The sequence below is a fragment of the Perca flavescens genome, chromosome 5 (genome assembly GCF_004354835.1).
Source record: "Perca flavescens isolate YP-PL-M2 chromosome 5, PFLA_1.0, whole genome shotgun sequence".
In the NCBI taxonomy this organism is placed as follows: Eukaryota; Metazoa; Chordata; class Actinopteri; order Perciformes; family Percidae; genus Perca; species Perca flavescens.
In genome coordinates, this window is record NC_041335.1 from 14,976,966 (window position 1) to 14,998,804 (window position 21,839).

Consider the following 21,839-nt stretch of genomic DNA (forward strand, 5'->3'; position numbering starts at 1 on the left):
TGGTGTCTTTCAGTGTTGCAGTGGCATCCACGTCAATGGAATAGCAAGTGAGGGCCTTTATGAATGTTTCAGATGCTCTATTTATGGGGCCTTGGGGTGGGTCTTTGAACTAGTTGTTAGGACGGATGGACTGATTAGCCGACTGCAGGTCTTTCGGTGTGTGGGCTGGTTATGCAATACCAGCAGATTCTTTCAGGAATGTTTCAGAAAATAGGTTCAGTATTAACATGTGTTTTGACATGTCAGAAATGTTTGTAAGCAGTTTATGGGAAGGGGATTTTGATGAGCTTTTCACAGTGATGTGTGGTTTCAAAAGAGGAAGTCGGTTGAGCTGTGTGTATAACCACTTCTGTCTTGTGCTACGGTTAAGTCCGGAGTTAACAGGTGATCAAACTTGCAACAAAATGTCTGCGCCTCCCTCTGTGTAAGCCTACAGTAAATATGTTTGACCCCAAAAGATGATGCACCTCTCCCCCTGGGCTCCTGAATGACCTACAAAAGGAATTACAAATGCATTTGTGAGGGATTGGTGTCTTTTTATTGCTGCCAAGTGGATCATCACTTTGCATTATGTTTTCTCTGAAGCGAAGATGCTATCACGAGGGGGACCGATAGGATGATCGACAGACAAGGAGAGAAAAAGATAGAGAGCTCAAGGGAGGTCTCTCTCTTTTCTGTCTCTCTTTGCTGTTACAGAAATAGCTCTGCGGTCCCTCCATTCCTTAGCCTGCGAAGCATGTGTTCTGTTGAGGAGTTTGGCAGAAGCCTCTGTACAATGGTCAGTACAGCTACGGGGGCTTGGAGCCTTAACAGCGCTTCCTGGACCGGGCCAGAGTTAGAAGCTACTGTGCCTGGTGCCAGTTGCTGTCATTGTGTTATCAATGTGATTTAAAAAATTTCCATGAATGTTGAATTAACATCTTTTCTTCCACTCTCTCTTTTTACCTATTCTCCAGGGCCCTCTCCATGGATATAGACACAGACTATGAGCGGCCCAATGTGGAAACCATTAAATGTGTGGTGGTAGGGGATAATGCAGTAGGCAAGACCAGGCTAATCTGCGCCCGGGCCTGCAATGCCACCCTCACACAGTATCAGCTGCTTGCCACCCACGTGCCAACCGTCTGGGCCATCGACCAGTACCGTGTATGCCAGGAGGTGGGCAGACACATACACATAAACACACACAGACAAACACAGTGTGGAATTAGCCACATACAGACAAACTCAGGGACACTTTTGAACAGCAAAATAGTCTCTGTAAGGAACTTATTTTGGTGGAACATTTGCACCTCTTAAAAGAAAACGCCACATAGAATTTCAAATTAGTTTAAAGGAACACGCCGACTTATTGGGAATGTAGCTTATCCACCGTAACCCCCAGAGTTAGACAAGTCCATACATACCCTTCTCATCTCCGTGCGTGCTGTAATGCTGTCTGACGGCTCCAGCGGCATCAGGCCAGCACAGAACATGCAGGTGAATGGTTCCAGTAATCTTACTGCTCAGAATAAGTGACAAAATAACGCCAACATGTTCCTATTTACATGTTGTGATTTGTATAGTCACAGCGTGTACAAAAAACAACGTAACACAAGACACAGCCATCTTCTAACAGTAAACAAACCGGGAACTATATTCTCAGACAGGCTTGCTGCGAGCATATCACTCCGCCCAAGTACTATATTCTTCCGGAGTGATATGTCACAATTTGGAGCAGTAGGCTAGTTGGAACCAGTTACCTGCAGGATCTATGCTGGGCTAAGTTAATGCTGGAACCGTCAGGCAGCCTTACAGCACGCACGGAGATGAGAAGGGTATGTATCGACTTGTCTTACACTGGGGGTTACGGTGAATAAGCTAAATTCCCAATAAGTCGGCGTGTTCCTTTAAGTTAACTGTTCACACAATACCGTGATGAAGCTATTTAAATTAGCTGGATACATGGTACATGGATTTTACCAGTGTATCTCCATGTGTACTTCGTCCATAGCAATTCCATCAACCGGTCCCAAAACATCCCAGTTAGATAGTAAATGCTGTAAACAAAAATGTAAATCTTTACAATCATTCACCGAAAGAACCAAGCAGAGCTGACTTGTTCGCTCGCATGTCTGCCTGTTAACTTGTGCACGATCCAAATTTTCTTGGAATTGCCATTTTCAGCGTGTGGCTTGCTAGCTTGAAGTTTTTTGTTGTTTATTTCCGTAAGGAAGGGGTTTTGAGAAAGGCAACATACAAAAAGCGGAAGGTGAGGGGCAAAGCCTGACACCAGGCTTTGATGTTAGGCTTTGTCCTGGATACGTTGATCCAGACTAATGGGGATTAAGTCGCTTTTGGAGCCAGCCGTGAGCGGCCACTCAACGAACTAGTGTTTTTGGCACTTCCGCGTTGGCTTCATTTATCAGCACAGCACGCTTGGGAAAATATTTATTTTTCAGGCCTATGAAATACAGCTTAATTCTAAAAACAATGCAAATAAAAAAAATGTTTCCTTCCCGGGTGATTGCGTAATCCTTCAATTCCACTAAAACACAAACATCACAATGAAGTTAAGACCTTTTAACCTGCTTACATGTTACATTTGTCTGTGTTGCAGGTGTTAGAGAGATCTCGTGATGTAGTGGATGAGGTCAGTGTGTCCCTGAGGCTATGGGACACATTCGGGGATCATCACAAAGACAGACGATTCGCCTATGGCAGGTGAGCAGATGCATACACAACGACGCATGCACGCAGGCAGGCATCCATCCAGACATTCTGCAAACCAAAACCTAGTTACTGACCCAATAACACAATTACTGGCTGACCCCAAGGTTAACTACATTGCAACACGTTCCTCTTTCACAATTGGTGCAGCCAAAAGAATGCTTTGCTTTGGCTGTAGAATTTGTAAAGCCTTGACACAATTTCCTTGGACAAATATGTGACCAAATTAATTCTTGGCTGATTTAGGAGAACGTAATTTACAATGAGAATGTAACTAATCTGTCACACCCACATAAACATGCCCACATAACATTGACTTACCCAAAAGTTGTTTTTTGTGTAATCCAGCTGCCACGCTTTTTTAGTTGAACTCTCTGCCCTCAAGCTGTTACATCCTTCCTCCACCAGACATGATTGGATCATCACTCTATCCTCTTACTCCCTGTCCCTTTTATCAAAGCTGCTTTATTGGCATGAAATTCAAAAGTACTTATTGCCAAAGCAAAACCGGCCAATACCAATTCAAATGACAGTAACACAGAAAAGTGAAGATACCTGTGTCATTTAATGAGTTCTGTTAATAGACAATTTGTTATTAACCCACATATTTATCTAAAAACAATCATTTTGGGTTTCATTTTTTTTCTTTTGTAATAATTCTGAGACTTCTGGCGCCACCGTTAAATTTTTTTGTCTAGTAACTGTAATTATCTTTTACGTATTTTTTTTTAATACCATTTTATCTATTTTATGCATGTCTTTCATAATTGAATGTGTCTCTTACATAGTCGTACGCCCTAACCAGACACAAACATCCACACACACATACATGTACATGTTACACTGCCATCTGTGAGTTCTCTCAAGGGTGTGGGTGGATGCACTTTGTGTAACATGTCACCCTGTCACCTATTTGCAAGTGCATCTGCTTGACAGAAGGTCCGTTTGTGCATTTGTAGGTTGCGTATAGTTTCAGTGTGTGGCTCAAATTCCCTCCCCTCTGTGGTGTCCTTCCACATTCTCTGTACATCTGCACAGTGTGTGTTCTGGTGTGTGTGTGTGTGTGTGTGTGTGCGCGCTTGTGTCTGTCTGTCTGAATGTCCTGTATGCTTTTGTCAGCCTGCAGTCAGCTGATAAAGACACAGTGCCAGCTCAGCTGTTTTCTGCCTGCCTGCCTCCCTGGCGTCTGCAGCTCCAGGCATCAACCTCCCCTCCTCCTCTTCCAGCTCTGTTCATCCACTCATTCATCTGGACCTTGCCCTCTCCTCCAACCTGCCCTCAGACTCCTCTACCTCACCTTCACCTCCCCTCTCCCTCATTAGTACCGTAATTCAACTCCCATCATTTGCCTCCTCTATAGACCAACAACCTGGACCCTTGTTAAACTTCATGTCCAATGATGTCATTCACATAAGCTGCAACAGGAAATCAACTTCAGGTTATTTAGAATGTTTATGTTTACATAACTGTGAAAATGGTCTTTAGCCTTGACACTTTGCTGCTCCAAAACCCTCTCCACACCTTCCTCCAGTCTCAGCCTTTTGTTGATATCAAAACATCACATTGTTAGACAATACCCAGACTGTCGCATGCTTTGTTAGGAGAGGAACATTCTGGTTGGGAAAACAATCTCGGCCTGAAAATAGGCTAAGCCAAACTTAACCTGAGCCAACCGCAACTTAATTTTTTTTTCAGTCAGCAGAAATTCATAAAAAAAAAAAAAAAAAAAAAGAAGTTATTTTGCTTTTTGACTAAATATGCAAAACAATATCATATTGCACCTGTAAGCCTTTGTTTTTGTAAGCAGTTTACGAGGTGCCCAATTAACTTTTATAATACTGTATAGTTGTGACAGACTTAATGATGATGATGGGTGTCATGCCAGCCTATGTGATTTCAGAGTGATACACATATGCCTGCATGCAAGACCCATTTACCAATTTCTTTATTGCAACAGAAACATGTCTGTTGTGTTTGTGCGTGTGCGAGGGCTTTTTTTCATAATAGGTGTCTCTTCTTACATAATCTGGCAGCTGATGACCTTTTGTAGTTTGAATCCACCACATACACACACACGGTCCGCACGCACAGAAAGCAATAAATAACCAGTCACTGGTGGAGCTATTTATTATGCATTTGTGTTGGTGGTAAACAATTAGTGATAGAACAGTGGACAGGTTACATACATAAAAATACAATATGTAGGTCATCCGGGTTGACCGCCAGGTTGAACCTGGAAATAGCTCTGCAGTGCAAAGTGGCTGTACTAAAGGATTATTCTGGTACTCATTTTTAATTACCTCACCTTCACTTTCAGACTTTCAAATAGCTGCTTTTTATAGATGGGTCAAGATTTACAGTAAAAGCCTTCTGGGGCTCATATTTCAGTAGTGTTATGCTAACAACATAAGGTTATACTGGCATAAACAATGGCAGTTAATCCTAGGCATGAAAAAAGAAATCCTGTAACCGTGCGAACAAAGAAACGTACACATAACATGACCTCAAACAGACTATGCCATGGTAATGATCCTTTGACAAAGTGCTAATGGGCATTCCTGTGTGTGTGTGTGTGTGTGTGTGTGTGTGTGTGTGTGTGTGTGTGTGTGTGTGTGTGTGTGTGTGTGTGTGTGTGTGTGTGTGTGTGTGTGTGTGTGTGTGTGTGTGTGTGTGTGTGTGTGTGTGTGTGTGTGTGTGTGTGTGTGTGGTGATGTAATACTTTGGTGGTGTAGTGTTATGTTATGTCCTTGGGAGTATAAGCTTTTCAGAGATTACATTAGTGAAAGTAAAGTTGGACTATGGAACCTGAGTCTACACTGTAAACATTCCTTTGTAGAGTCATTTGATTTAGTGCTGTGTGTGCATGTTTGTATGTAAATTAAGTTATCTTTTAAAATCTTTTCAAGAATGCTTCCTTTTTTGAAGATTTTCAAACACTTTACAAAACAGGTGGAACCTCTGTTGGCCTTTTTGTATAAGCGTATTCACATCATTTGATTTTAAAGTTAAATAGATAAAAAAGCAGATAAAAAAATAAATATTTATTTTATTTTTTAAAGTGTAGCCTTTGTCTCAATAGGCCTGAAAAGTGTTTAAGTGGTGTGTGACGCTGCTTTCAAGTTCAGGTTTTGCATCTCACATCTGTTGGTGTATAGTGCATGACTGACAAAAACAGGATTAGACCTTTCATTATCTGCAGCCTATCAATGATGGTTAATGTAGCACAAAAGTTAAACAAGCGATGCTAATGCAAAATAGGCCTGGTCTTGTGCTGCTGCGGTCAAAAGCCTTGTGTTGTTATTTTAAGAAGTAGATCATTTAGGAATTATAGATTCTTGCACTGTCAGCGTTGTGCTGGTACTAAATGTTCAATCTCACCAACACAGAGCTTGATTTAACATTACCTACAAACAGACACACATGCACAAACATGCCACAGAAGTATCAGCACCAGAGAATGGCTGTAAGTACTGCTGTCTGCTTGCTCAAACACATTGGTTGAGGAAATTAAGTGTGTGTGTGTGTCTGTGTGTGTGTGTGTGTGTGTGTGTGTGTGTGTGTGTGTGTGTGTGTGTGTGTCTGTGTCTGTGTTTCTGTGTGTTTTTTCTGATCTATTCTTGGCTTTCTCTTGCCTTGGAGGGCTTAGGGATATTTACGTAAGAGAGAGAGAGAAAGAGCGATGGGCCACACAGATCATCATCCCAGAGGCACACACACACACACACACACACACACACACACACACACACACACACACACACACACACACACACACATCTAGTGACCCCAGCTCTCTCAATGGCACTGTCCATGCTCCCACAATGCCTTGGGGGCAGCTAAAAAAGCTTCTTCCATACACATATGACACGTTTTAACATAAACTGACAAGATGTTCAGTGACTCAGTACTACCCCTTTTTTTCTTTTTCTCTTTTCTGTCCCCTTTACTCCATCAAAGACCACTTGTCTTCTCTCTGCTGACATCTCTTGCTCATGACACAACACATCAGCTCTCCTCTGCTATCTTTTTCCTATCTCATCTACAATTTCTGTAAGGTTGTACGTACATGAAATGAAGACTTTTTCTCCCCCTTCTCTCCCTGTAGGTCAGATGTAGTGGTGCTTTGCTTCTCTCTGGCTAATCCCAATTCCCTGCGCCATGTACGCACCATGTGGTTTCCGGAGATCAAGCACTTTTGTCCCCGGACGCCCATCATTCTGGTTGGCTGCCAGCTGGATCTGCGCTATGCTGACCTGGATGCAGTTAACCGTGCACGCCGACCCCTAGCCAAGTGAGACGCCTTTTTCACCAAGCATCAACAGACCAACTCAGATAGAACATGTGACACGCTGGCTTTCAGTGAAGGTTGCATGTGTGTTGCTCCAGTTAATCAAGCAGCATAACAGTAACTGAATCACTGCAAACAAGACATTGGCAATTGTGCTATGTTCATTGAGTGATGTGACGAAAAGTGTTTTGAGTCATTTCTTTGGCTGCTATACATTTAATTCATTACCTGTAATCCCAATTGTCCCATCATATAATTAAAGTATAGATACAGGTTGTTAAAATTTGCACTGAGATGAAAACATCACAGTCTTCCTTTTTGTCGATTTCTGGTATTGTTGATCAACTTCCTACTTACTTAACATCATTATCTCTCCCTGTCCTGCAGACCCATCAAACCAACCGATATCCTTCCACCAGAGAGAGGCCACGAGGTGGCAAAGGAGCTTGGGATTCCCTACTATGAGACCAGCATTGTTGCTCAGTTTGGAGTCAAAGACGTTTTTGACAATGCCATCCGAGCCGCCCTGATCTCCCGTCGTCACCTGCAGTTCTGGAAGTCCCACCTGAAAAAGGTCCAGAGGCCACTTCTCCAGGCTCCTTTCCTGCCTCCTCGCCCGCCTCGCCCCATAGTGGGCATCCCAGACCCCCCTCCCACAGAGGGCGAGGGCCCTGATTCCCTTTTCTGCCAGCCACTGTGTACAGATGTTCTTTTCCTTCTGCAGGGTGGCGGCACTCGCGTGTTTGCACACAAAGTGTATCTGGCTACTTCCTGCTCCAAGTTCTATGACCTCTTCACCCTTGATCTTGGCGGATCATGCATGGGGCCACGGTGGGAGGAACAAGAGAGCAAAGAAAACTTGGAGAGTGGGGAGGAAGATGAGCAGAGCAGGAGAGGAGCTAAAGAGCAAGCTGGGCGCACTAAGAGCCTGGACATTGATAAAGATGGGGTTGATGGAGGAGTGCGGGACCTGTATCGACCCCAGTTGCTCCAGCAGGGCTCTTTGAGGACTTCCCAGAGTGATAATGCACTCCCCTCTCGAGCCCACTACTCCCTGGGAGCACTAGGGACTGGCCGAGCACTGTCAGGATGGGGAAGGGGGTTCCTGAGTGTGTGTCTGGAGCATGTTGATGATCCCATGACTGGACGACCACGACTCATGACTGTGGTAGCCATGGATGCGCTTATACAGGAAGAACCATTTAAGGTGCTGGAGTTAAAAGCGACAAGATTACTTAAAATATTCATACAGTATTGTAGAAAAGAACATAAATCTGTTGATGTTTTTGATTACGATTTAAGAAATGTTATGCATCATTACTGCAGGCTACAAGAGCTTTTTATTTTTTTTGGTGTTTTCATCGTTGTTCCAAAGCTGTGCATTTGACTTGTCAATTTGTTGTGGTTTCAGGCGGTGCTTCAGTACCTGTACACGGGCAGTCTGGACGAGGGCCGAGGGGATCTGATGCAGGTGGCCACCATCGCAGAGCTGCTTGAGGTCTTTGACCTGCGGATGATGGTGGCCAATGTTCTCAACAGAGAGAGCTTCATGAACCAGGAGATCACCAAGGCTTTCCACGTCCGCAGAGCCAACCGCATCAAGGAGTGTCTCAATAAAGGGACCTATGCTGGTAAACTACTGTGCCAACCATTCAGCGCCTCAGTACTCTCAATCGGTGTCATTGTAGATTTTTCTTTCCACGTAAACATCAGTATGTGTTTGTCTGTACAGTAGGTGTGTGTGTGAGAGAGTGAGTAAGCGTGAGCTAATGAGGAGAATGTATAGAGGCTAATTTCCAGCATTCTCATTCAGTCTTTGGAAATGTACACTTGGTGCACATTTGATCATACATTTGCCTTTGAATATTTGCTATGAAATATGGGTTTTGTATGTTGTGGTTTAGCTGTTTTCTAAAGTCCTTTTTCAAGTGTTTTGATGACTGTCATTTTAGTCTGCTGGGTTTTCTTGTGTTTCGCTCTTGTGTGCTTCCTGTGTCTTGTGTTTTTGTGGCGTTGTCTGTCCCCCCTTAGATGTTATGTATGCATGTGCCAGAGCCAGACATCAGCTGTTTCTGAAGAAAAGCCTGTCTCACATTCACTTCTTTCTATCCTTTCTCTGTTGTCTTCATGATTATAACAATAAGAATCTTCCTTTAAATGCTTATATTGAAAAATGAAGCAGAATAATTCTGCTTTATCCCAGTTATTATTCAGTGACTTAATTTAAGATACATTAAGTCCTTTTGCTTTCTGTTGTAGCCAATTACGGCATCATTACACTAATATAGTTGCTGTGTTCCTGATCAGCACTTTCTCCACCTAAGCTTTAGTCGTGAGGCCACACAGAATTCACTACTTGACCGTACTACTGTGGATCTGCTCTCCTTCACTTACTCTGTGTCAAAAGCTGTTCTGTCCTTCTGTCAATTTATCTCTCTGTCTGTCTACCTGTGTCTATGTCTCTGTGTGGTTCTGTCTGTCTGGCCTTGTGTCTGTGTGTGTATCTGTCTTGCCTGTGTCTCTGTGTCTCTGTGTGTGTGTGTGTGTGTGTGTGTGTGTGTGTGTGTGTGTGTGTGTGTGTGTGTGTGTGTGTGTGTGTGTGTGTGTGTGTGTGTGTGTGTGTGTGTGTGTGTGTGTGTGTGTGTGTGTGTGTGTGTGTGTGTGTGTGTGTGTGTGTGTGTGTGTGTGTGTGTGTGTGTGTGTGTGTGTGTGTGTGTGTGTCCGTCTGCCTTGTCCGTCTTTCCCCCTCTGTAGCCTGGGCATCTGTTGCACACCACGAGATGAATGCTCTTTTCCCACCCCGGTTTTAGATGTGGTCTTCCGACTGGACGATGGCTGCCTCCCGGCCCACAAGCCCCTGCTCATCTCCAGCTGCAACTGGATGGCTGCCATGTTCCGTGGCTCTTTCATGGAAAGCTACATTGAGGAGGTGAGTTCAGACATTCCGGGAAGAGTCCGAGGATGGAGTTACCTTTAAGTTTTGAGCAGGGATTTGGTTTCTGTGGGCTGAATACTTGGAAGTAATCTCGGGTCAGCCTTTTAAGGGCAACCTTATCACACACCTGTACTCTACAACAGGTGTAACATCTGATAAAAGAAAAGATTAGGCAAAGGTGAATGGGTTGCTTATACTGTTTAGGATGTCTTACCTTTATGACATTGAACAAATCTGCACGTGTGCTTCTAGTATGTGACGTGGTTGTAGTTTGGAATTTTCAATTGTTTTTTTTTATTTTAGTTTTGACTTTTCATTTTCATACAATTTAGTTCTCATAGTGCGTTTGCTTGTTTTAGATTAGTTTCAGAAATGTTTAGTTATAGTTTTTATATATGTAGTTTTAGTTTGACAGTAGTTAGTTTTGTCCAGCCCAGGTATAACGTGTCAGAAGTATTTAGCCACTCATAAATGGCTGGGGAATGGCCTTACTGTCTTATTTTAATTTGTGGTGTGAATCTGTGGAATGGTTTGGACATGGAACTTCAGCAAAGTCTAAATATAAATCAATTTAATCTTGTGCTACTTTAGTGTCCATCTCCTGGAATGTCAAGTCCATTCAGTTCCTGTGGTTCAATGTCACGAGAACTGGGAAATTTCTACTGCCTCTTTTTTCGCCAGTGAAATATTCTAGCAAAAAATATAAAACTGAAATGATTTTACGTTCCCTTTTTCTTTATTTATTTATATTAGTTTTTCTAACCAGGAAATATCGAGTTTTTATTTAAATTGAGTTCACTAAAAGTATTTTTCACTGCTTAGTTTCAGTTTTAGTTTAGTAAAATAACCCTGTTATGTGAAGGTTTACAGCTCAGGATGTCTTTAATCAGATTGACCTACAAACCGTTGTTTCACCTGCAAATGTGGTCTATGCAAATACCACATCCCTGGAGGCCTTGAGCCTTGAGCACATATAGAATTGCCTACGTGAAAATGTACACACACACACACACACACACACACACACACACACACACACACACACACACACACACACTTTTTTTCACACATCCTGTGATCGCAGAATTCAAATGTTTCACCAACCTGTCTCAGTACTCAAATTAAGCCCAGAATAGACCCTCTTTTAAGGTCAGGAGCATCCTCCAAGTGGCGGGTTGGGTTACTTTAGGTGCGCTCTCACCTGAGGTTCAGCTTCCGCTCGCTTGGTGCGTTTTCAGGGCCAGTGCCTGTGCACTGGACCTGACCTTATCAAAAATAGAAGACAGGAAGTTAATGTCTTCGTCAGTCTTTAAGTCAGGCTCCCCGGACTGTGTTGCAGAACCAGATCCCCTGGAGTATGGTTACTTTCAAAGTAAGCAGGGTTAGGTTAAGTAGCTTCAGGCCCTCAAAAGGATTGGAAGTAATCAGAGAGAGACAAGGAATACAAATGACGTGTATGCAGTTTAGGTGTGAAATTCAAGGTTATAGAGGGCACGTTGGAAGAAAACTAAACAGTTTTGTTTTTTTGTATCTCCATAGCCTGGATTTTATTCCAGAACACACCATGTGAGTGGGTGTGGAAAAAAAAGCCTTTGCAGCTTTTGTGGACGGTGGTGAAAACAGGACATCAGCATCACTGAGGGGGCACAGTGTTTGCTGCTGATGGGCTGCCGGTGTCTATGGTTACACTAAATGGTTCATGTTAATGACCATTGTGGCATTGTTTATGGTATGAAACTGGCACAGCAAAGAAAGCAGGTGGCTTGGAGACTAAGACTCAAATACTGACTGCACAATGAAGCTGTCAGCACTTGAACACGTGCACATGAATTTGATTTTATATGTCAACGGCAAGCTGCAGTTACCAGATTGTCTGCTGGCTCTGGAAGTTCCTTCCTCCTTCCTAGAACAGGCAAATAGAAAGCCCGTAAAGTGTTGCACAGGTTACATTTCCAGAATTGCCATACCATTGGCTGACTACAAATCTTATTCACTTTCACGGATACATGCTAGTTGAGAGGCAGTGTGAGTAGTAGGGAGCAGCAATGCTTACTAAAACACTGGGCTTTCAATAGAAGCAGAAGTTTTAGAGATCTCGACACAGCAGATGGTCTACTTCTATTCACTTACTCTAAAAGAGAATCGATACTGGACAAAGAATTAAGAGTTGAAGTTATGAGATTTACAAAAAAAGAAGTGGAAATCTAACAATGTCAAAATGAGATCTGGTAAATCGGAGCGATTCATATTGTTCGTTAACTTCCAGTGGAATATTATCTACATGTTAGTGTTTATTTAACCTATTTGAAGGTTATATGTTTTAGCCACCTAACTGAGTGCACGAGATTTACATTGCTACGTTTTGGTTTTTAAGTGGAGTTTTGAGCCAAAAGCGATCTTGTTTTTAGCTCCAGTAGAAGAGCTATAGGGCCCTACAGTATTTTAACAATCTAAGTGCACAGTGTGAAGCGCATGGCGCAGGTGCCTTTAGGGCGTGTCCAAATCCACTTTTGCTAATTTGACAGCGCCCGTGCGCCGGGTGCATAGTTCAAAAAGGTTATACTTAGTGTCTTCATTAATTCATAGGTGTGTTTTGGGCGGGACATGGAATAAACCATCTCCCATTCCCTTTAAAAGCCAGGTGCGTTTGTACCTTGGTGCATTGCTATTATAATGGTGGATTTGCACCGTAATATTTTTATTTGTAATTGTGTGTGTGTGTGTGTGCGCATAAGCCTAGGTGCATTTTACTAATTTGCTGATAAAATAACCATGAAATGCTGTGTTATTGACTTTAGAACAGGTTTTTTTATGGTCAATGGCGCGATCACTTCCCGCTTCTGCAAGATGGCAATACGCCAAGAATTCACCTGAACACACAAGACCAGCACGCCCATGGGCACAAAGATGGGCGCAGGTGCATTTGCTATTTAAACAACGTGGGCGCTGGATAGGAAATTGACAACTGCATCGGTCTTAAACTAGCAAAGACACGGCCGCGCCACGCCGGGTGCAAGATAGGGCCCTTAATCTGCGTTTAAACTATAACACCCAAACCGCATATCTCATCAAAGTTCTTGTATACTGGGCATGCGCGTGCAGGTGTAAATGGGAGGAAGCATGTATAATCCACCCGTTGCTGTTAGTTACCATGCTAACGTTTGTAGCTTAGTCTCAGAGAACAAGACGTCATGACCCAACGAAACGTTAGCATCAGTGTTGGTGCCTCCAATTGTCTACGTTTGCGGCCGTAGAGACGGCAACACAACCCCGGAGATTCCAAACCAAAACGGGTCAGAAGTGTTTTCAAATTTCTCCCGTTTAGGTGCTCTGAAACGCCAGAGCAGTGTGAATTCGAGGTGTCAACACAGCAAAAGATATTTGTTTTTAAACCAAAACGTAGCAATGTAAATGTAGCCTTAGTCCGTTTAGAAATCAAATCACACTCACAGATAGATAGATAGATAGATAGATAGATAGATAGAGTTTTTTTTTGATCCCAAAAATATGGGAAATAATGGTGTTGCAGCAGCAAAATATCAGACCCACAGCACACATACAGAGTATACATTAAATAATAGGAAACAATATACATGAAAAAATAATTGAAACTACACAAACAATATTTAAAATATATACAATTTGGAAATAAAATGTAAAACTGTTTCAATAGATATAGATAAACTTAATGTGCAAGTTGGGGAGCAAAAATGTACAACTGTTTCACTAGTAATGATAGGATGTAGATAAACCTGTTGTGCAAGATTGTGCAAGGTTGTGCAAGGTGCATTCAGTGCAGTTGTGATGTATATGAGTATTATCTCACACTCAGTGATGAAGTGTTAAAAAGTTGAATTGCCTGTGGTAGGAATGATTTCCTGTAGCGGTCCGTGTAGAGGCACTCATTAATGTTAACAAATCAACTATCCACTACATCCTAGTTTTACTCATTCACTCAGTTTTTATACAGGGGAATATTCTTAGGTCTATTCAAACTGAACAAAAATGTTGATTTCCACAAATTTAACTGAGTGGGTTTTGGTAATGTCAGGACACAACAACATGAACACTGACACAAATGGTTTTATTGTATTGCAACTGTTCTCTTAGGTTGGGGATGATCATTTTATGAAAAGTCATAGAGTAGCATGTGATCAGCCAGTGCTGTTCTATTTCCATGCTCATGTCACACTTCCTTTTCAGTATTTTTAGGCTCACACATTTCAGTGTTCATGCTGCTGTGTGATATCATGACTATTCTAGTTTTGCAGAGCAGCTTTATGATATGGGTTTCAAAATTATTTATTAGCATTATCATAATTATTTCTTGCATTATTGGCATACAACATTTCAGACACTGTACAATGAGCATGTTTGTGACAAGCTCCATAAACCATAGTTAAAAGATTTCATCTTTTATATTAGTAGTCAAAAACCATGAGTCAAAAGGCAGGTTTACTGTCTGTGTAGGCTGTTATACAAACTTACCGCTGGGTGTGTCATGGTACACCCCTGGATTATGTTCTTGGTGTGTGGTTTTGTGTTTACGATGTGATGTGCATCCCAGTGGAGTATTAAAAGTTGTCTTTAAAGCTCCTGTCTCGCTCAAGAAAAAAGAGGAGACGTAACAGGAATTCTGCAGAAATCTCACTTTTCTGACATTGAAGTTTCTTACTATTTCTTACTCTTTGTACCTTATCTGTGGTGGCGGCTGTGTGACTCACTGCTTTTTCCTAGCCCACACATTATTTTTGACTATAAGATATTTCTACACTTATTACGTCTTACATTTTCAATTCTTTTCAGGTGAGTTTTTTTTTTTTTTTTTTTTTTTTTTACAAACCTTTTAGGGACTGATATGTCATTTACACCCTTTTTCTTTTCCTTTTTTATCATTAGATTTGATCAAATAAAACAAAGTTGCACTAAACTATTAATTGAGCTCTAGGACGAACACCTTTCAGTACAGCTGATGTGTTTTTGATCCATAAATGTGACTGTGAATGTGTCCACTCGTTAATGCTTCCTGGCCCCTGCTGGGGCTCTAGAGACCACCCTTGTCTTGGTGTTGTGACTTTTTAGTGGTAACGAGAGGTCGCGCCAAGCTGACATTCTCCTAATTGCCTATGGTAGTGGAGGTTGAAGAGTGCCTCAGTGGGTGCACTCAGGAGCTCCTGGAGGGGTCAGGTCATCACTGTCATTGTCATTCATTGTCATTCACCTTCCTTCCCTCCTTCCTTCCCTCCTTCCTGGGCTTAAACTGCATGACCTGCTGCTAAATTGCTGTTTGCTGTTTGTCCGGTTTTCAGTAATTAGGCCATAAAAAGGTCTTAGTGTTTTTATGCAGTTATGTATATAACTACCCAAAGTGGAATACAGAGCTTCACTTAAACACAGCATGGCCAGTGCCTTTAGTAGTATTGATGATATGGTGACATCTAGGGGTCATTACAGGTGATTTTTTTTTTTTTTTTTTTTTTTTATATATAATGGACTCTGGTTTGGCACTTTTGCCCCAACATAAAACATTACCCTAATTGTTTATATGTTGTTTTACCCTAATGTTAACCATGTCTGGAGTGGCCCAGTCATTTATAATATATTAATATTAATCACCTAACCATTTTGGTATGTCTTAGGAGAACGTTGATGGTCAGTCTTTTTTGGGAAAAGGGCCTGATAGCAGGGTTGCCTGTGTGTGCTTTGGGGTCTTTAGCGCCATATTGCTCACATCACAAGCCCTCAGACAGCACTTTCATCTGAGCCTAGATCAAAGAGCAGCATGTCCTCTGACCTTTACCTCCACATATCCACTGCACTGCTTTCATTTGATGTTACTTTTTGTTTTTCACCCCACCCCCTTTCTATCCAATACATGTACCATAGCATACCAGTACTACTATAATATTTTGTATCTATTTTTATACTTGGAATATAATGTTCATGAACGTTATTGTCTATATGTATGCCCATTAATCTTCTTCATTGACTTTTAGCCTTTCATTACTTATGTTTTTTTTTTGTTTCCTCTTGATCTGGTCATATTCCAGGTATCCATTCCTGACACCAGTGCAGCCTGTATGCGCGGGACGTTGGAGTTCCTGTACTGTGGAATGCTGACGCCCTGTCCTGGTCTGGATCCCATGGAACTGATTATTCTGGCCAACCGCCTGTGTTTGCCACGCCTTGTCGCCCTCACAGGTAAAGGCTCTCAGTGTTAGAAGGGTTGCGAAGAGAACTACCTATCAGCTTGAATGTCTTGTTCTGACTTCCGTGGCACAATATGGTTTCGATAGTGCTTCATATGCCTTTTATCAACGACTCAACAGATTGTAGGTGCAGTGAGGTGTGTGTTCAGTGCAATGCAAACTGGCAGATACACAGACAGAATGTATGACTGGGAGATTAAAAAAAATTGGGCCAGCGTCAGTGCATTTAAACCGTAATATTGACATGTTCATGTACATTTTGTGCCTCTTCAGAACAGCACGCTGTGGACGAACTTCTCCAGTTGGCAGCAAAAGGAGGTGACATTGATGGACAAGTGTTGGCTTACCTCGAGCTTGCACAGGTCTGTCCTTGCAAAACTGTCCTTTAAATAATGGATTTATAATTTATTAATATTAAATTCTAGGTTGTATTAAAACAAATGATGAATAGCAATTCACCATAGATTCATTTGTTTATCCTAATCTGTTCAAATGTAGTCTCTTATCTCACCTTTTTTAAAATCTCACAGGCCTCTACTGTCAAAGCTGTAACAACTCCTTTGTTTTCCCTTTTGCAGTTCCACAATGCCAAGCAACTATCGGCTTGGTGTCTCCACCACATCTGCACTAATTATAATAGCATCTGCCGCAAGTTTCCCAAAGACATGAAGGCCATGTCTCCAGGTACAGGCACCTCGTCTCTCTCTGCCCTAATAAACTGCCTCTCCCAAAAACCTTTCACACATGCAGCTTTCCCCTCAGAAAAACTCCTGCAATGTTTGCTTTGCAGTGCTAGTTTGAACGAAAGTAAGTTTTCTGGGTTAAGCACACTGCTAAGGAATTATAGCATGCTGTGACTTGTTCATAGCATTTGTTTGGAGTGGGAGAGCTGATTTTCTTTGGTCTGGAACAACACTGATGCAAGGCTAAAAAGCTAAAAAATAAAAATAGTATAAGGAGAAACGTATGAGCCTCTTTTGAGCGGTTTTTGTAAAAAAAAAAAAAAAAAAAAAAGAAAAAAGTATCTTGCATCAATTACATTATAGAGAACATACATCCTCACGTTTCATTAAAGATGTGAATATAATACATTTTACACACATTTTATACATAGTAGGTTGTAATGTGACCATACTATGTATGTATGACCATATGTTAATATTCTACAATCCCTCGCTGTGCAATAATAATGGTCTTTGTTGATTCTTCCTGTTTTCATTTGTCATTTTCTTAATGTGTTTAACTTTGTCCCCCTCTCTGTAGAAAACCAGAGGCACTTTGAGAAGCAGCGCTGGCCTCCTGTGTGGTTCCTGAAGGAGGAGGACCGCTATCTGCGCTCTCAGAAGGAGCGCGAGCGCGAGGAGGAGATCTTGCGCAAGCAACACACCAAACGGGGCTGGTGTTTCTGGAGACACCCGTCCTCCACTCCGCACGTCTCCTAAAGGGTTTTCCACCACTGACTAATTGTGGGTGACTTCATTAGTGTATTCTTGGTATGCTTGTTTGGACTTAGCTGAAGGGTATATGCGTGGATGCGTGAGTGTATGTTTGCGGTTGGCATGATTGAGTGATGCTTCCGAGTTGAGTGCTTCCCAGACGCCCTGATCTATAAGGGCCTGCAGCGTCGCAGTGCAGCCCCTTGTCCCCTCCACAAGAGCTCTGTCCCTCCACCAGCACTCACAGTGTCCAAGCCTTTGAGTGATTTGCCTGGGAGCAAGGGCTCTCTCGATCTCTCTCAGTCTCCTTCCTTCACATTGACCTTAATGACTATTACACATTGACCACTGCAGCTCCTCTCGGGGAGCTTACCTCTGCCTTCACTTCTACGCAGACTGTTAGCTGGCACACACAGACCGGTGCAAAAGATCCACCCCTCTAAAACCAGCACTGGATTCCCAGGAACTGACACTTAACAATGTAATTATTGTTTTGCTTTTATTCGTCCTTTTTATGTATTTTTGCGCCCTTCTAGGACACTCTTATCAGGGGAAATGGCGCACACTACTCCCAGGAAGTGTTGCAAACTTTGATTGCCATTGCAACTATGGGACTGTTAATCTAGAGCCCAGGTTAGGGTGTAAGGGCAACCCTAAAACCGTTAGCAAGTTGGGATGCTCCAGTCAGGAGGCTTGATCATAGCTGTTAGCCTCCAGTCCAGTACTGAAGTGGTTCTTGGTGTCCATCGTTCACTCCTGTGCATCCCTCCCAGTCCTCCTGCACACCACGCGTGCAAAAAAAAAAGAAGCAAAACACACGCTCTCCTTGATGAGTTGGATTCACCAATCTGCACTTCAGAGACATTCAAAGTGACCAATCTATAGCAATGATGGGGATGAAGAGGGCTAGCCTTCCTTGATACCTCTGCCATTGAGGAATGATGGATGCAGTATTAAACAAATGCGTTTGTAACGTCCATGACCACTTGGTTGCATTAAAGCACCTCAGCCAGCCTGCCTTTACACCCCTACACCACTAGGGGCAGCACTGCTCAGGGCCCCGGCACTAACCTTCACACTAATGGGAGTTTTTGTGCCTGTGATTGCTTCACTCTAGTTTCAATTATTAAATCAGTATAACTTCAATCCTTGCAGAGTGTTAGGGGAAAGCTAAAGCACAGTGTTGTGACGAGTAAAATGGACTGTACCTGACGATAGATTTTTCACCTAATTGTGAATACCAAAGCTGTGATTCTTTTGATCTCTTTCTTCCGCACGTACTTTATTTCTGCTTCCTTTTATGGGCAAGGGGGGATGGAGGAGAAAAGAGAAAGTGGCTTGTGGGAGAAAGAAGCAGTATGATGTAATATTTGAATCCCTCCTCATGGTGGTGTTTTCAGTCTGTGGTGTCAGGAGAAAAGTGTCACTGCCTTCCATTCCTCTTGCTGGAATTGAAAATGCTGCTTAAGACACAATAAGACATGTGTCCACATGAACACAGACACATGTGATTTTATGTTCACAGTTTAAGCGTCTGTCTAGTTGTTTAGTATTTGCCTGCGATGGATGTGCAGAATAGTAATGGTGGTATTAAAATGTGACACATTTCTTAAACCTTAGATTTTCTTCGTCATATGCTTACAGTCTGTAAGTATATAGTCGTAATAGGTCACTCATTTTAGAATGTGTAGATTTCTGGTTTTACATACAGTGGTTACAACTTTGTGATGTCTTTAACTGGTTTTGAATTCAAAAAACAGTGTGCTCTGTTATGCTTCCTTGTTAACCAGGAAAATAATATTACTTTAGATTGAATTTGCAATTGTGAGTGTCTCAACGGATTTGATATATAAACTTATATGAGTGCAAATCTGAATTTCTTGTTAAGGGTGCTAATTTCTTTGGGCTTTAGCACTGAATGTGAAAATGAGACTTTGTGGTGATGAGTTTTGTATTAGCACGTCGTTCTATTTGTGGGTTTTACGCCCCTCAGCTTTACCCAGGCAACTGTAGGAGATAGATAGATTGTGTGAGACATGTGGTGCGTTCTGCCGCTCTCCATGGGAGGTGTGTTAAAGTCCTGCTCGACTACCCAAATAGAAGTCAGATAGGATCTCACGAGACCCAAGTGAGAATTGAGCAGATTCCTCTCTGAAAAGAGTGAAAGTGGAGTAAACGTGAACTAAGTTTCAGTCAGCATTACATGCAACCCACATAATTTGGAATTACGCCACGGATATTTCAAAGTCATCCCAGTGCTTTGCTCTGGGAATTTAAAAATTAAACCCAAAGAGGTGAAAGTTGGCGGACAGTTTTTTTTATGGACTTCCATGGCCTCCTTTTAGTTTCCTATAGAATGGATGGCTAATAGATTTGTCTTATTGATAGTTGGTATGACCCTAATAAGCTTTGTATCTTAATCTGTGTGCCTTATAGTTGGACAAAACTAAAAACTAGTTTGGGATTTTAGCAAACCTGCAGACAGGTTCTGCAGTGGTTGACATGATGGATAGAGTAAACAATCTCTATGATAATTTTAGAACTGTCAAACAGATTATGGTGTTGCTTTATGCACTCTCAGCCATTATCCTTCTTGAGTTTTTTTTTTTCTTCTTTTTAGCAAACTGGAGCCATGCCAGCGAAGAATCTTTAGGCCTGCTGCTTGTTTTTATGGACGGACAAATGGCCTTAAATAAAACTCTTCGTAGACTGTAGTACAGTAGGTTGGTCTAATCATATAGCCTTGTGTAGTATGTTTTCTACAGTGGGAATTATTTGGATGTAAAAGGACTCGCGCCTTGGTTCGGAAATCTCCACTGACCAGGTGATTTAGAGGTAGCAATTAAATTGACTAACAGGTTGATTCCTGTAATTTAACTTCAAAACCACTGACTTTGGGAAAGCAAAGCTTTTTAAAGAGCACTGGCTGGCCTGTGTGCTGGGAGAGTGCAACCACTTTGATGAAATGTGGTAAATTTGCATGGTGGCCTAACTTTGTCATTATAATGACACTTGGTGTTGGAATGTACTTTCTTCTTTTTTGTTTATGACTATACCTTTCTGTGCTTAGCATGAATTATTCCTTATGTAAGATTTTTATTTAAACCCGATGATTGTAGCCTGATATTTCCACTTAGGTCTTTCAAATTTCCCCACAACTCAATGACATGAATAACGTGACTTGTCCAGTTTCTTGTTTAAGGTCTAGTTGGTACTGAAGCCCACAGTAGCTCTCGTCTTGCTACTGCATGCGGCTTAATGCACAACTCAGTTTGCTATATAAACTCAGCACAGCTCAAGGTAGCATCACTAATTATACAACTTTAAATAATATGCTGGGATATTTGCTTGAAAAAGTAATGCACATGATCTGTTGCAGCTGTGCGGCTGTCCCATTTATTCTCTTACTGTCGTTATTACAATCAATCAAGCTTATTCTTGGGATTTTTAAGATATTGGGAACAGGGTGTGAAACTTAAAATCATAAAAAGCAAAATTTTAATTGAAATCAACTATTGTAATGCACAAATTTTAAGAAAGTTCAAAATGGCTGAAAGCCAGGTGTAATGTTTGGGCTTTAGCCTGTATGTAATGACAGTGGAATTGGGGAAAGTATGATGCCTGTTTCTGGGGTTACACAGAGGCTTCTGAATATCCAGAACTGTGTTCAGTGTTTCTTAACCTTTGGTTGGGACCCTATCTGGGGTCACTTGGAATGCATATGGGGTGGTGGGAAATAAAACTGAAATAATAATATGTATTACATTAAATACTGTAGGTTTTAAACCTACAGTATGTCCTAATCGCTATAATACTTATTTGGATATTTGAACTTCCAGTTCACAACAACTTGAGTATTCTCTTATTATTGGTGTAAATCATGGGTTGTAAAAGGTTGAGAAACCCTGATATACAGAGAGGGAGAGCTGGAGATGCCAAATTTTGAACCCTGTTAGCTTTATTCTGCCCTCAATATTTGCTCCACGCTGACCCCAACAGGCCAAAGTCACATTCTGATGTAGGATGTAGGGTTGTGTTGTTCATCTGGATTGTCTTGTTCTATCGTATCACATCCTTTTCACTGTCACATTCTCCTCATTTATTTGAGGTGGGGCTTTTCTTCCTTCTTAGCAGGCCTGACCTTCCTTTTTAAATTTGAGGCCTAGTGACTGAGAGAACACATTTTTTTTAGTCGTTGGTGTCTCCTTTCCTGTGCCTTCAGTGAAATCTCACTCTTTTGGCTCTGTACAGGCTGGCGGCAA

At 41.9% G+C, this 21,839-nt stretch overlaps 1 protein-coding gene across 4 annotated transcripts in view; it reads left to right on the plus strand.

The window, feature by feature from the left end:
• The window catches only part of rhobtb4 (Rho related BTB domain containing 4), a 42,248-nt gene extending 24,651 nt beyond the window's left edge, over positions 1-17,597 (plus strand). For all 4 annotated transcript variants that reach the window (XM_028577545.1, XM_028577547.1, XM_028577546.1 and 1 more), the window contains 10 exons: positions 957-1,158; positions 2,600-2,703; positions 6,815-7,000; positions 7,385-8,204; positions 8,409-8,628; positions 9,808-9,926; positions 15,983-16,133; positions 16,415-16,503; positions 16,720-16,825; positions 17,405-17,597. In XM_028577545.1, the coding sequence (XP_028433346.1) occupies positions 967-1,158; positions 2,600-2,703; positions 6,815-7,000; positions 7,385-8,204; positions 8,409-8,628; positions 9,808-9,926; positions 15,983-16,133; positions 16,415-16,503; positions 16,720-16,825; positions 17,405-17,583 (2,166 nt within the window). In that variant the 5' untranslated portion in view covers positions 957-966 and the 3' untranslated portion in view covers positions 17,584-17,597. The remainder of the gene's footprint in view (positions 1-956; positions 1,159-2,599; positions 2,704-6,814; positions 7,001-7,384; positions 8,205-8,408; positions 8,629-9,807; positions 9,927-15,982; positions 16,134-16,414; positions 16,504-16,719; positions 16,826-17,404) is intronic.
• The last annotated feature ends 4,242 nt before the right edge of the window (positions 17,598-21,839 follow it).